At 41.1% G+C, this 13,982-nt stretch overlaps 1 protein-coding gene across 1 annotated transcript; it reads left to right on the plus strand.

Moving 5' to 3' along the window:
- On the plus strand, positions 1 to 6,030 carry IL26 (interleukin 26). The gene is made up of 5 exons (XM_071424317.1): positions 1 to 171; positions 548 to 604; positions 2,022 to 2,153; positions 5,793 to 5,858; positions 5,944 to 6,030. Exons 1-5 carry the CDS (start codon positions 1 to 3, stop codon positions 6,028 to 6,030), a joined length of 513 nt encoding a protein of 170 aa, XP_071280418.1.
- The last annotated feature ends 7,952 nt before the right edge of the window (positions 6,031 to 13,982 follow it).

The following is a 13,982-nucleotide window of genomic DNA, read 5'->3' on the forward strand; positions in this document are numbered from 1 at the left end:
ATGAAAGGATGTTCTATTTTCAGATCTGGGCATTTTTTATTTCTGCTTTGTCTTTTTGCTGTGGAAGGCAAAAAGTCACCTACAGGAAAACACACCTGCCGAAAAGGACTCCTCTCCCAGGTGACAGAGAACCTGTATGTCAAGGCAACTAGTTTAAAATCATCTATTCCTGTAAGTTGATCCCACTAACTGAAAAAGTTTATTGTATTTATAGATGCTTCTTTATTAGTTTAATTACTGTTTTTCTGGAAACTTTAATAAGTTGAATGATCTCTACTGTCCTGAGAGACAGGGTAGTGCAGCTACTTCTTTTGTAAAGGTGGGAAAAAATGATGCATAGAAGATGCATAGAGAGGCTGGATGAGTTTTCCATGAAAGAAATTTGCAGTTAGGCTAGGATTGGAATACAGATTTACTGAGTCCTCACCCTACATCTGAAGAAGACAATGAAGATTAATATTATTGTTACTAAGTTTTGTACAAGCCAGACTTAAAACTGCCTCCCTTCCTCTGCTCGTGTTAATTTATACTATTATATATTTTACAGAAGGATCTCATCAAGACCACTAGATTGCTTAAAAAGACTACAAAAATGCTGTTTATGGTAAGATTTATACTACCTGTTTTCCTTTTTCTTACTCTGACTTTCTATTGGTCAAAAGAAATGACAACTAATGCAGAAATCACTGGTGTTTAATTGGGAAAGACATTTATGAAAGCCACATGCTTGGAGGAAGAGTGTTTTTTCTGTCTCATGAAAGGGATATTCCCCTGGGATACGAAGGGACGGTCGATCATGTTAGGGGGAGAAAGAGGTGGATTTGCAAAGCCTGCCTGGAGGCACTTCTTTGTAGGCAGCTGAAGTCATGCTCTGCCAAGGAGGTTGGGGTGAGGGTGTTTTTGGTCAGGGAGGAGTGTGCTTGTTGTAGCACTCCTCCTGCGTGCCCTGGCTGCATGTGAGCCTCCCAGGAATGCTTTCAGGCACTACGTCCCACAGGAGAGCCAGAGCCACAGCCACTGTCCCATGGCTGAGGCACCTTCTGCTGAGGGTGTGCAGCACCATGGATAGCCTGGGCATGCTGCAGAGAGTTGAGACACCCAAGGAGCTGCTTTGAGCTTAGCCCTCTGCAGGTGCACTGGAAGAGGGTCATCAGAGTTCGCAGTGAAACTCAGCATGGGAGTGAGAAACAAGCCTTGGGGTGGCTGATTGTGACTGTAAGTGTGTGAGACATTTTAGTTTTCTTCATGCAGAGGTCTAGTCAGCAAGACCAACTGAGTTGGTTTATCCTTAAGTATAGACCTATTGGCCTTTGATGTCCCTTGGATTTCACCAATTAGCTTGGGAGTGAAGGCTCCTCACTTGTCTGATATCTACACACAGATATCCACATTTGAGTGATGGCATCTGCATCTGCATTAGCCTCCTGACAGGAATCTCTCACCTGACACTTCATTCCACTGCCTAAAAATAGGCATGTAGTTTGAAATACCTTTAGGTGTCCAAGAGAACCTACAGGTCAGGCAATAATACAATACAGAGCTGACAGGATGACTTTTCTGGAGCAGCAGTTGGGGATGGGCTGGATACCCTACAGCATATCAAATGGCATGGGACAGTAATGTGGAGGAGTGGAAAAATGTCACATACATTTTTCCATTTTTCCACTCCAACAATTTGACCTAGATGGTCTGACTTAACTCCCCAATTTATCTTCCATTTACTGTTTGTGTATTAGGTAGATTTGTTGCTGTCACTTCTGTTCTGTAAAACCATGATTGGTCTTACCAATACTCCTGTGCCTGTCAGCACAGCACCCTCCTGCCTTTCCTTCAGAAACCACAGAAGCAGATTGAGCTGTTTAAAACAAAAGGAAGCAGGTCAATTAATAAAATTAATAAAAATGGTTTTATTGATTGCACACTTTCTAAACATGCATGTTTTGTGAGGCTGAAATTTTAGCCTCATAAAAGTTGACTTTGGGGGTGTTCATTTGACAAATCATTACTTGATTTGTTTTCAGACAAACTGCACTGTTCGAGATCAGCTCCTCTCCTTCTATGTGAAAAATGTCTTCAGTCGTCTTGAAGTAGGAAGTGACAAGTTGTACTTTATTAGTGCCTTCCAGGTCCTGCAAGCAAACATGGATGCCTGTGTGAGTATATTCCTGAGAGTTAAGCTAACTTTGTCCATCTCAAAAGTTAGGGAAGGGCTCCATCTCAGTTTTTCAGCAGATGGAGAGGCAGAGGGTGATCCAGAGTCATGGTGTGACCCACGCTACAGGGGACCCAACTTCTTGAGGGCTTCTCCATTGGGCCCAGGGAAGTTTAACACCATTCATTCCCTCCCAGAGTGATCTTGTGGGGAGTGTGCAAGGTGGTGGACATCCCATGGAGCCAAGCCACTTCCCTACTGACGATGTTACCTTGTGCTGCCCTCTCATCACTAAAGCTGCAAAGAAACAGGGTGGTCACAGGGAGAAATGAGGCTCTTCAAGTTTCTGTGATGTTACAGTGGTAATGCTTTCCTTCTTTAACAACTTGCCCTCTGCTGGTGTGTAATCTTTACTCACATGTCATCTCTGCTCCTCCATACTGAATTTTGAAAGAACTGGTGGTGTCTCATGAGTGAGCAGGAACCACAATTACAATGCACATGGGAGCAGTTCCTATGTATTAGCTGTGCTCACAGTCAGAGCAGGTTGTTAGAGAGTGATGCTGCCCACTGGCAAAATGTCTCCAGTGCCCCAGAGAAGAGGCACTTTTACCAGCTCTGCCTAAGTAATGACAGGACAGCAGTTAGAGCACACTTTTGCCTGTGCATATACTCACTAACATACCAGGTAGATGCTAAGATGACACCATCACTTGTTGGTCATTTCTCACATAATTTTTAAGGGTAAACAAATAGTAACTGGGTGTGTCTTAAAACTAAATATCCTATGGGTATCCTTTTTCCTCCCCTAAACCTGAAGTCCTCACAAATAACAGTGTCCCAGAATGTGGAGCCTGACGTAGGGTGAAATATAGCTATGGATATCCAGGCAAATGTCTGTTGCGATTTTAAAAAGTGAGAGAAGGATGGCAAGTCAATTAATTAATGAATTAAATTAATTGAATCTTTGGCTAATCTGAACTGCATGGCAGCACGAAAGAAAAGGGCAGTGGTTCTACATGCACAAAAACATTTGCAATGCAGAACCAAACAGCTTCAGAGATCTCTTTGCAGACCTCTCTGCAGAGGTCAGAACTGAACTGGGATATTTGCATAATGTACAAAGATTCAAATCCTAATGGGAGAAAACTTCACCAGCTTTCAGGTTCTGTATTTCAAACCATGCTAAACTGTTGAGATTTACAGCCATTATTCACAGCAGTCTGCTGTGATCATACTGCTGTGATTATTTGTGTCTGTCAAAATTCCAGAAAATGCTGTAATTCCAGAATGTGACAATATCATTTCAGATGATATAATATGCTTTATAGATATTACATTTTTGTCTGGAGAAACAATTACATTCTATACAAATGCCAATACCCACTGAGGAGTTTAGACTGTCAACTAACTGACTGAATTCAGAATATCCAGTGACTGTAGCTTGTTACATAGCTTAGTAATACATTTGATTCTGTGCTATGTGGAGACAAAATGCCGCAGCTTTCTCAGAGCTCCTGCATTCTTTTTCAGAATTAGTGCCAGTGTTTTACCCAACACAAGTCTAAACATAACAACTTACCTTTTGGGTCATAAAACGTGCTGGTAAGAGTGATAAGACTGTCCCTGCTAGTAGAAAAACAACAGCTCTTTGAAAAATGATGGCTCACCATGATTTTCTAGGAGACACCTCATTTCTGGAAACTAGTATTTTTTGAAATGTCTGTATTAATTCAAACCCAGCAATACAAAGCCATGTGAAAGAATAACAAAAATGATGAATAGAGTGAAAGTAATGGATCTTTTGCTAAAAGTAAACTTGAGATTTTTTTCATATATTACTCCTCAATAAATTAACACTCATTCGTCCATGTACATAGTTCTTTAGTTGTTATTACCTAGTTGAGCTATAAGATGTTTATCAGAAGGGATTTCCTCCATGACAACATACTATGCAATTAATTTTTTACCTTTCAAGAATAAAGATCTCCATACAACTTAGGGAAACAGTGACACATTTGTAGACATATTCACCTTATATTCTTTCACAAATTCAGGCTATAATTTGGCCAGCTAGAGGCACGTGTGCTACCTAGAAATCCTAACAATATTTGCCTCGCAACCACTTCCAAAGACTTTATACTACAATATTACAATTCTCATCCTGCCAGTTCTTGGTTTTGTCCAAACAAGGAGGCATTAATATTTTTCAATGATATAGAGGCCCAAGTTCAGTTTTTCAAAAATATGAGGTCAGCACCACTGACCTCATTACTTGCTTGAGTGCCCTGGTCAGCATTGCTGAGAACAGGGTGAAGTTGCTTCTGAAGTCGGACTTATGTTCCTACAGCTACAGCAGTAGTGCACTGCAGAAGTGTTTTCTCATATTTGAATGGAGTGCAGAAGGACAATATATTCCCTGCAGAGCCTTTAATATTTCTCTATCATTTTAGGCAGAGCTTGTAGACCTCAAGCTGAGTTTTCAATACTCTAACTTGTTGGCCAGCTCATTTAGTTACTTGCAGTATATGCAGGAAGATAAGAGTTTGTAATGTGCATCACCACTAAAGCAAACATACTCATTTAAGGCCAGTTCTGCTACCAAATAATATTTTGTGGAAGTCTGTATCATACAAGATAGAGATCAATAAAAAAAAGCTCCAGGTTAGAAAGAACAGCCCCAGTTGGAAGATTTTTAAAAGTTTACTTTTATTTACATCTCTTTTAATGTCTTTTAAAGATTTGGTTTTTTTTTCTTCTTTCATCATGTGAGGTGACTTTGGGAAGCACAAAAGGTAACCTGAAAATGTTTGTGCTCCTTTTTAAAGTACTGCATGTAAGATAGAAAAGGACTAACCATTCATTTCAGAGGAGCTATTTCCTTTCATGTGTTGAGATGAGGACCTTTGCCTTTTTTCTTTTCAAACATGTTGTCCTTGTTTGTAGATTGGAAAATATCAAATTTTTCTCTTTTTTTTTCTCAGAAGAATGTATTTTTGACAGTCCAGGTAGCTGAGGATCAGCAAGCCATGTTGCTCAGAAAGCTTAGTCTGGCAACTCAAAAAAAACATTTGGAAAAGCTTTGGGTAGCCATTGCTGAGTGGCCAGAGATAGGGTGGTGAGGAGACAGCTAAGCCTTCCAGACTGTAATTAGTCAGACAGTGGAGAAATGGGCAGGGAAACAGAGAAAAACATAAATTAACTTTAGAAACGTGTTTGGAGGGCTTGCAGAAACGTGCAAATTTGCTCCCTGTACTTTGCAATGGTCTTTGGCCCTTAGCCTTGCCTTTCTCTCAGGTTCAGAAATTCTGAGGGTTCAGAGCTAAAGAACCTTGAATCTTAGAGTTAGGATATGATTTGCAGAAGCTGTAAGTGCAACCTATGTACAGATTCCTGGGATAAATAGAAAGTGTTTAATAAGAAAACTTAGAGGTACTCATAGTATCAATTTTGGGTGTTGTGAACTCAACTTGGCAGGAAGCATGCAGGTAATAGAATGCACTTGAAGTATTGGGAGATGATGAAATGATGCTGAGTTCACACATTTTACTGGTAGCCCTACAGTGCCACACTGTGGACTGGACTCCTCCTCATCACTATGTCTTTATATCAGCATCTTTGGGTTTTTTTCATCCTTCAGCTTCCGTGTGCTCCATCCACAAGGTTAACTTCTGCAGTCAAAAAGTTAAAGACAGTGTTTCTTAAGGTAAGAGCAGGAGGTGCTGGCTCCCCATTGCACTTTTCAAGGGCTGTAGCAAGTTTCTTTTCTAATGCCTTTATTTTCTCAACAGCTTGGAGATCAGGGAATCTATAAGGCCATCCATGAACTGGACATTCTCCTTCCCTGGATTCAGGCCTACATACAAACCATCATATGAAGAATGAGGAGGTGACAGACAGTGTGCTGCTTCTGTGAGAAGAACGGATCAATACCCAAAAGGCTGAAAAGGAACTGAGAGCTGGACGATAGATGTGTCTGGCAGTAACTCCCTCCCATGGAAAGAGACCCTCTGTAACACAAGTGGCATAAAGAGGGCTTTTCATAAGCTTTCCTGACTAACCTGGCACAGCAGGTCAGCTGCTGAGGAGCAGTTAGAGCACGCTGCTGTGCATCCCACCCTGCCTGCCTGCCTGCTGCCTTGCAGGCAGCCCCCAGATGCGCCGCACCAGCAGAACTTGGGATCTGCTACATCAGACACAACGTCCCACGTGCTGTGGGCATGATCTTGCTGTGGCTTGTGCCACCCTGTGTGAATACAGTTCAAAGAAAAGAGGATCACTTTAAAAAATCCCACCCCTAAGCTATATTTCCTTTGGGGCTTGTGGTTGTAGATATATAACAGTATTCACAAGCCATTCTACATGTAAATAAGAAAAATAATTATATACTGCTCATCTTTATTATTAATTTAAAGTAATAATTGATCCCTAATAAAAAAGACACAATTAACGTAAAAGCTTTTTTTCAGACTCATGCATGAGCTTTAGATGTCACATGATCTACATGAGATCAGACACTCAGAAAACACAATAAATGGATTACTTTCACTAGGATTGTAAAATGATTTGTAAGAAGTTTGGAAGTTGATGGTAACAGTTCCAAAATGTGTTTCATATAGTACAGAATGAAGCTGGAATTCTAGTTTTCTCACATTTTTAAAGATTTACCAGGAGAAAATATCTAGGTGACGAACATCTTCCCTGTCACGGTGCGCTAAGTCCCAGATAGGTGGGAACAGGGGCACGACAGAGCCCCTGTTTGAGCTCTGCAGAATCCCAGCTACCAGTGGAGGTTTGGCACAGGAACAAAAGGCAGCAGCACAGGCCCTGGGGTGGAACTGGGGTAACTTTATTCAATGGCAAAACTCCCCGAGTCCAGGATCCCAGGACCCAAATCTGAGGGCAGACAACAGCTCATAAATTTGGGGGATGTGTCAGGGGATGATACAATCTTTAACTAATGGGGGGAACTGGGGGTGGAACACAAGGCAGGGAATACAGTGTGTAAACAAATGGAGGATTTCAAGGCAGGAGAGCAGTTTAAGTAAACTAACGGGGTTTTGAAGCATTCAAAATTGACAGGGAAGTTTCTAAAGGGAAGGGCAGGTTCGGGGCAGGATTGACATTTAATGGAAGGAGGAGTAAGGAAGGTTCTGGGGAAAGGGGTAGGGACAGGAGGGCTTAACAACTGGGGAGGGGGTTTAAAACTTGGCAGGGAGTAGCTGGGTAACAAACAGAAAAACCGACACTTAACTGAACTGAATAACAGGAGGAGGACAATACAGAGGGGTTGCAAAACCACAAATTAAACAGTGAACATGCCAAACAAAAAAAACCATACTACAGCAATTCCCAGTCTGTATGTTTGGCAGTTCCATGGGGCTAAGATTCTGCAAATCTTCAAATCTCATAGTTGTACTATGTCAGGAGCATTTGAAACTATCAGTGTAATGACACTGATGAGTCTGAGCTAATTCCTCTTCTGGGGAATGTCTAACACAAGGGAGTTGCTATGAAAAATACATTTTTTTTCAGTTGAAGACAAAATGGTTAATTAGGGGGACAGTGGAAAATTTGATGTCATGGTCTTTTTTGAGCATGTAATTTAACTTTTAATTAACACAATGTCTCTTTTTATGGATTTTTTTCACACCCATTAATTTTTGAAATTCAAGTTTGCTTTCAGTTTCAGTGTTTTTTGTCCAAATTCTGGTGTATGGAATAGAAAATTGTCCATGGGCATGGCCTCTCCAGCCTTCATCAGACCTAACAGTCTAGTACTTGCTGCTGGTAGGGAGCAGTAGCTGGGACCTGGAGCCCTGTGGGAGCTGGAGGAACTGCTGCTTCCCTGCCTCAGAAGGGAGCCAGTGACACCTGCAAAGAGAAAAACTGCCACCTTTAGTTGGGAAGATCCATGGGCAATGTTTTCAGGTAATTCAGGTTGCCAGAGACTTCTCTTGTGGAAATTTTGCACATCCAGTCAGTGATGACACACGAAGTGACACAGGACCTTTAAAAAGGGCAAGTAACACCTTTCCTGCCACTCTGCATTCCTGGGGTCAGCCCTGCAGTGGGCATGGGCTGCCAGCACACCTCTCACAGCAGGGTTTGAGGTCAGGCGGCAGCAAAGCTCAGCCTCCCTTCATCTGACAAGGAAATCAAGCTATTTTATGGCATAAAAGCTTAGGATTTGTGTATGTCAGCCCTCATTTTCCATATGGCTAGGGACACTTTGTGGATTTTTAGTTGCCTTGTCTATAAAATGAAAGTACCTCTGGGAATGAGGCATCCCTTCATACAGTAGTGAAAATCACACTTGCAAACCAATTAAACACTCCTGGATGAAAGCCAAAATATAGCATCTGCAAAATGAAGGGCATTACCTAAGGCAAAAGTGTTGTGGTGATACATGGCATATGCAGGCTACCTAACAACAAATATTGCTTTGATTCTTCACAAAAGCATAGCAAAATAATTGGCATTAAATATATTCAACTGTCAATTCAAAGTAATAAGTATGGACAAAAGCTTGTTGCCTTTTAAAACCGGAGAAGTGAAGGACTGCATTTTAATTTTACAGAGGAGACTCTAGGTGTCACTCTTAGAAAACAAGACTTATGTTAGTCTCAGTTAAATGCTGACTTCAGCTGATGGAGAAAGTGTTAGAGCATATTTCATAAATAGTTTTCTTGAGTGGAAACTGAGATAGATATGCAGTTAGGTTAGAAAGATTGAACTATTTCAATTCAATTGCCACTAATGTAGAATTGAAACAAAAAATGCAGGGTAAAAATGATGGGCATATAGCAAGAAACTGATTATGAAGTCTCTAGTTTTACTAAAGAATTCTTATGTGACTGTAGATAAGTTCCTTTTTTAAGGTACTTTTCTCCTTTGACAAATGTGAAAACTGCCTATCAATTATTTGCTCAAGTTAATTTAGTGTAGAGAAATCCTCAGAACAAAATTATTTGCCATGCAATGTTAATTGATGTCACTGTTACTTAGGGTGGCTTGTCTCATCACAATGTTTTGGTCTTTTTGACGCAGTGACTCTTATTACATGGAAAAAAAAAGGTATTTTATGACTGTTACTGCAAAATCAAGAATGAAAAATATGTGGCTGTGCATTAAAATTATCACTAGATCAAAACTTATGAAAAACACTGATCTAGTGGAAAGTAGCAGTATTGCAAAACTGCACATGCAGTTTTGGTGTTATGTAAATAGTACAGCAACAGTCAGTGAAGACAATTTCCATCACATACAAGATCATGTACAATTTTCTGATTTCCCTGAAGTGTTTTTTTTCTCTCAAGTGCAAAATCTTCAGAGCAGAGGTTATCACTTAATAAATAATTTCTGCTGTAGGCCCAACTGTCTATAGCAATCTCCTCACCTCAGCTGCAGCCCTGGTGTTATAATGTAGCAATAGAATCATGGAATCATAACATCATGGAATTGTTCAGGTTCGAAAAGATCATTCAAATCATCCAGTCCAGCCATTAACCCAGAACTGACAAGTCCACCACAAAACCATGTCCCCAAGTGCCACATCCACAGGTCTTTTACCCACCTCCAGGGACGGAGACTCAACCACTTCCCTGGGCAGCCTGTTCCAGTGCTTGACAACCGTTCTTGGTTGCGACTTGACAGTGCTTTCAGAGAATATTTCCTAATCTCCAATCTAAACAAGTCCTGGCAAATGCTGGGACAGTTTCCCTTGGAGAGCATTAGAAGGATTAGAAGATTAGATTAGAAGACTGTTTCCTGAAACATGGAACTAAGAATGGTATTTGGACAATGATGCAACTTGTGTTGGATTTGTCTATTTGGTCACAGTTTCTTTGAGCCCACAACATACACTGATTCCTAGGGACTGTAACAGCAGACTCTTCACTGCAAAGATGTGTGGCCAAAGGTGAAATGCTCGAATTTTTGGCCTAGTGATTAATGAGATGCTCCCCAAATAGCCCCCAGAAGCCAGTGAGCCCAGACACTTAGGTCATCCTCTCCTCAGGAGTTGTGGGGCTGCCAGGAGAAGGGGTGGCTGGGCAGGCAGTGCTGTACAGGAATGGGAGGGATACAGCAGCCCCTGTTCAGATGCAGTGGTCACCTTACAGCTTCTCCCATCTTCAGCCAACCTTCTTCATGCTGCAAATAATGACTGCCCTGGAGCTACTCCCTCCTAAATACCACCAGGAGCTGCTGAGCTGCAGAGGATGGTCTCACCTCAAATCTGTTTTCATTGAAAAATCAATGTTTAGATTGACATTCCTATTCTGTTGGCTTCAGTGGAAGAGTGATTTGGAAACATAAAGGCAGCCAGTAGGTTTCTTGCTCTAAAGGAGCATTGACTGCCAGAGGGAAAAGGGAGCCACAAGAATAGCATCAATTGAGGGTGGAGATTATAATGGAATAAAGTGAAATATGTCAGAAGAAAGTTTGAATTGCAAAATGTTATGGATAATGGGTTTTTTTCAGTTCTTTGGATGGAGTGGGTTGATGAAAGGCATCAATGACCATAAAGCCACAGGGTCCACAGGATAAATGAGGCTTTCACAGGACTCTGGAGGCTTCTGGCCCGACCTCCTGCTCAAAGCAGGGCACACCAGGAGATCAAATCAGGCTGCTCAGGGCTTTATCCAGTTGGATCTTGAAAAATCTCTGATAGGAGCGATGGAGGGCTGACTTTGAAGGGCCATTGCATAATTTCTAGATGGGTAAATTATTACAGAGCTAAATGGAGCCACAGCTGAAGAAGGAGGTTTCCATAGTTGAAAGGCAACCTATGAGAACTGCCTGGTCACAAAATATTTGTGTGAGGTGAATGATAAATTGCAGGCAAGTGTTGAGTCCTGTGAAAGGAAAGGGTTGAATGAATTTTGAAACAGAATTAAGGCAGATGAGAAGTCACAGATGTTTCACTTCTGGTAAATTATTTCTGAAGGTTGCAGGCCCCTCTCAATTTACACTGAGGTCTTTGGTCCAAAGCCTTGGGCATGGAAACCAGCCCACTCCTGACCTGGCTCCTGACTCCTCTCCTTGCAGCACGGGCACTGCCAGGGAATGGGGTCCATAAAAAGTTCATGCAGGTCTCCCTGCTCCTTGGTCATTGACTCTGGATATCCCCAGAGTGCCCTACCTTCTCACCCCAGAGATGAGGTTATGATGACCTTTTTAGAGTTTTGTTGGCTTCTGGTAGGTTTTCTGCCTCAGAAAACTGGCAAAGAGCAGAAGAACATGTTATGCTAGGATATTAAAGTAATATCAGCTATCTGATTACCATTCCCTGATTTTTGAATTGTCATAGATAGAAACCTGAGAAAACACAAATTTAATTCTGTTTAGTGGAAGAGGGTGTATAGATGTAGAGGCAGCCTGAGGAGGAAGGGTGTAGAAGAGAAGTGATGATGGGTGAACAGAGGAGCCTGGGGTGTTTGGGTTTTATCCCTATGTCTCAGCATGTTGCTGTATTTTGCACATAAAAAAAAATCCACTTAAAGAAAGCGGGATGTAAAGTTTCTAGCAGCTGCAGTTGCAGAGAAAAGAATGAAACTTAAACAGAAATTATGAATGAGATTATATATAGGTTTTAAGTTGCACGTAGATATTGCAGATACTAAGATACTGAGGTGTGAACAGGTTTGGTTTTGCTTTTCAAACAGTCCTTTAATCAATTATGTTTCTTCATATTTAATAAAATATTATTTTTCTTCTATTTAAGATCGCAAAAAGGCTTTCACACACTTGACATAAAAATAGATTGGGGTTAACGATGTACATCACTTGTTAACATTAACCAATGGATGCTTTTCCTTCCACTTTCTGCCATTGCTGCTTATTCAAGTTGTTTTGGCTGTGCTTTCAAACAAGCTGATGAGAAGGAAGTAGCTTCCTTGAAGTAGCCATGGTGCAGGGGGGCCTTTTGTTTGCTTGTTTCTTCTAAAGATTCAATAAGCATTGTTAACAGCAGAATAAACCCTGCTGGTTTTGTTGCTGAAGGTGAAGCTTGAAGCCCGTGTCGATCATTGGTAAAGCACCATCCACTATTTTCTGATTTTTCCCTCCCCACGTGAAAGACGACGTGGTTTGTGCCAGCCCAGCTGGTTTTCCCTAACCACTCGGGAAGAACCCGCTGACATCTCCTAGCCAGACTTTGTCATGTCAGTCTAAATGTTTTCTCTGTTCCTGTGTAGTCACTAAGGAATAACCAGTAGCAATTTCCAAGTGATGAAGAAAGCTTGCAGAGATAAACCACAGGTGCCTTAAATTACTCACTTGATAAAGCTATTTACAAGTGAGCCTCTTAGATGTGAGGAAAAAACTTTTTTGTGAATGAGAAACCACAGGCTGTCAGTGGAAAAGACAACCTGTTTTTCTACCCACTCTGGGGGAAAGAGTGCTTCACATACACCGATACCCGCGAGGGCCACGGATGTGAATCCCAAGATGGAGCACAACTGCCGTGCAGAAGGAGAAATTGAAAGTTTGGAGAAAATTGCAGGGTTAGAGAAGGATTCAAAAATGGGTTGCAGCGTCAGATTGCAATTTGACTGCAGTTTGAGTCAGTGGTTTGGCCTCTGTGAGACCAGCAAACTGAGCTTGCATGACCTGTGCCCCTAAAAAAGCCTGCTAATACCAAAGGGTGATTGTGGCAAATATCTGACTGATATGGACTGCACTAAGCTGATAGACAAGTTCAGCACAATCTAAAATCATCTGAAGCAAGATCCTGTTGCTCATTCCTCTATATAGAGAAAAGATGAATGACTCTCTGGGGAGGTTTTATAGAAGGAAAGGAAGAGGTCATGCTAATCTAGTGGCAATCTATTAAAAAGTGCTTCCACAGCCTAAACTTCAGAGTGAGGGTTTCACTCATGAGTGTAAAAAGATTTAAGAATTGTTGCAAACTGCATGTTTTGTAGTATGGCAAAAACAGTGAATGTATGTGCTGAACTCGTCTCTGTGTGAGGACTTACTGAGAGGAAGGAGAAAGATGTAATTTTTGTATGTGGTTTCACTATTGATTTTCTGAGTCTGCTCCAGCTTTTCCTTTCTTTGAAACTTTTGAATATTGCAAAGAATTTTAAGAAAAGTTATATGAAAATTTGCCCTCCGGTACAAGACATTAAACATACCAGTTCAATCGCATAAATGAGAGGGAAGATAAAAAAATCAGCCAGTTGCAATTGATCTACAGAAATGACTTCATAAGAAGTCATGTTTCCTCAGTTAGATGGAAGAAAGCACAGTAAAGTTGTACTCTTCAGTGCTAAATCCAGGAAATTCAGTTAGGCTGGAACTAGGAATAAGATTGATACTGACCAGGCCAACTGGTATAAATGATCACCTTTAAGACTGTAAATGGAATCTCCGAGTATCTCATCATTTACGTCAGCTACTTTATGTCCAGATACTGAGCACAGGAGTGAAATGAGTTCCTCTGAAATGTTTAACCTATGAACCCATCTCTGTTTCTTTTTTAGGAGGGCTGTTGCAGAGTTTCACATTCCAATTGCCAGAAGCCTTTCATTTTCTGGCCTGAGTTTACTCATGGACAGTTTATAGACATTTTGTCTAGTGTCAGTTTATTCTGTTAGCCTAGACGACTAACTGAATTTGCTGTTTTGCTGTAATGTAGTTCAAATAACAGCTGGGTCTTCTCAGCTTTTGTTTTTCTAAAGCTGAACAATACAAATTTTTCTTGTCTTCCTTTATAAAGCAGGAGCTCTCTTGGTTTTCTGGACCATTTCTAGTTTGAACTAATCTATATAACACAGGGTTAACCCACAAATGTACATTGGCATTGCTCCCCTCAGTCTTCTGG

This window comes from Agelaius tricolor, unplaced genomic scaffold (assembly GCF_023055355.1).
Source record: "Agelaius tricolor isolate 1412-34295 unplaced genomic scaffold, bAgeTri1.0.p SCAF_3, whole genome shotgun sequence".
Lineage (NCBI taxonomy): Eukaryota > Metazoa > Chordata > Aves > Passeriformes > Icteridae > Agelaius > Agelaius tricolor.

Bases quoted from the DNA above. Each gene is read 5' to 3' on its own strand.
- IL26 (XM_071424317.1), top strand. From the start codon at position 1: ATGAAAGGATGTTCTATTTTCAGATCTGGGCATTTTTTATTTCTGCTT. The intron at 172-547 runs GTAAGTTGATCC...TATATTTTACAG, and splicing joins GTTTAAAATCATCTATTCCT to AAGGATCTCATCAAGACCAC. The intron at 605-2,021 runs GTAAGATTTATA...ATTTGTTTTCAG, and splicing joins CTACAAAAATGCTGTTTATG to ACAAACTGCACTGTTCGAGA.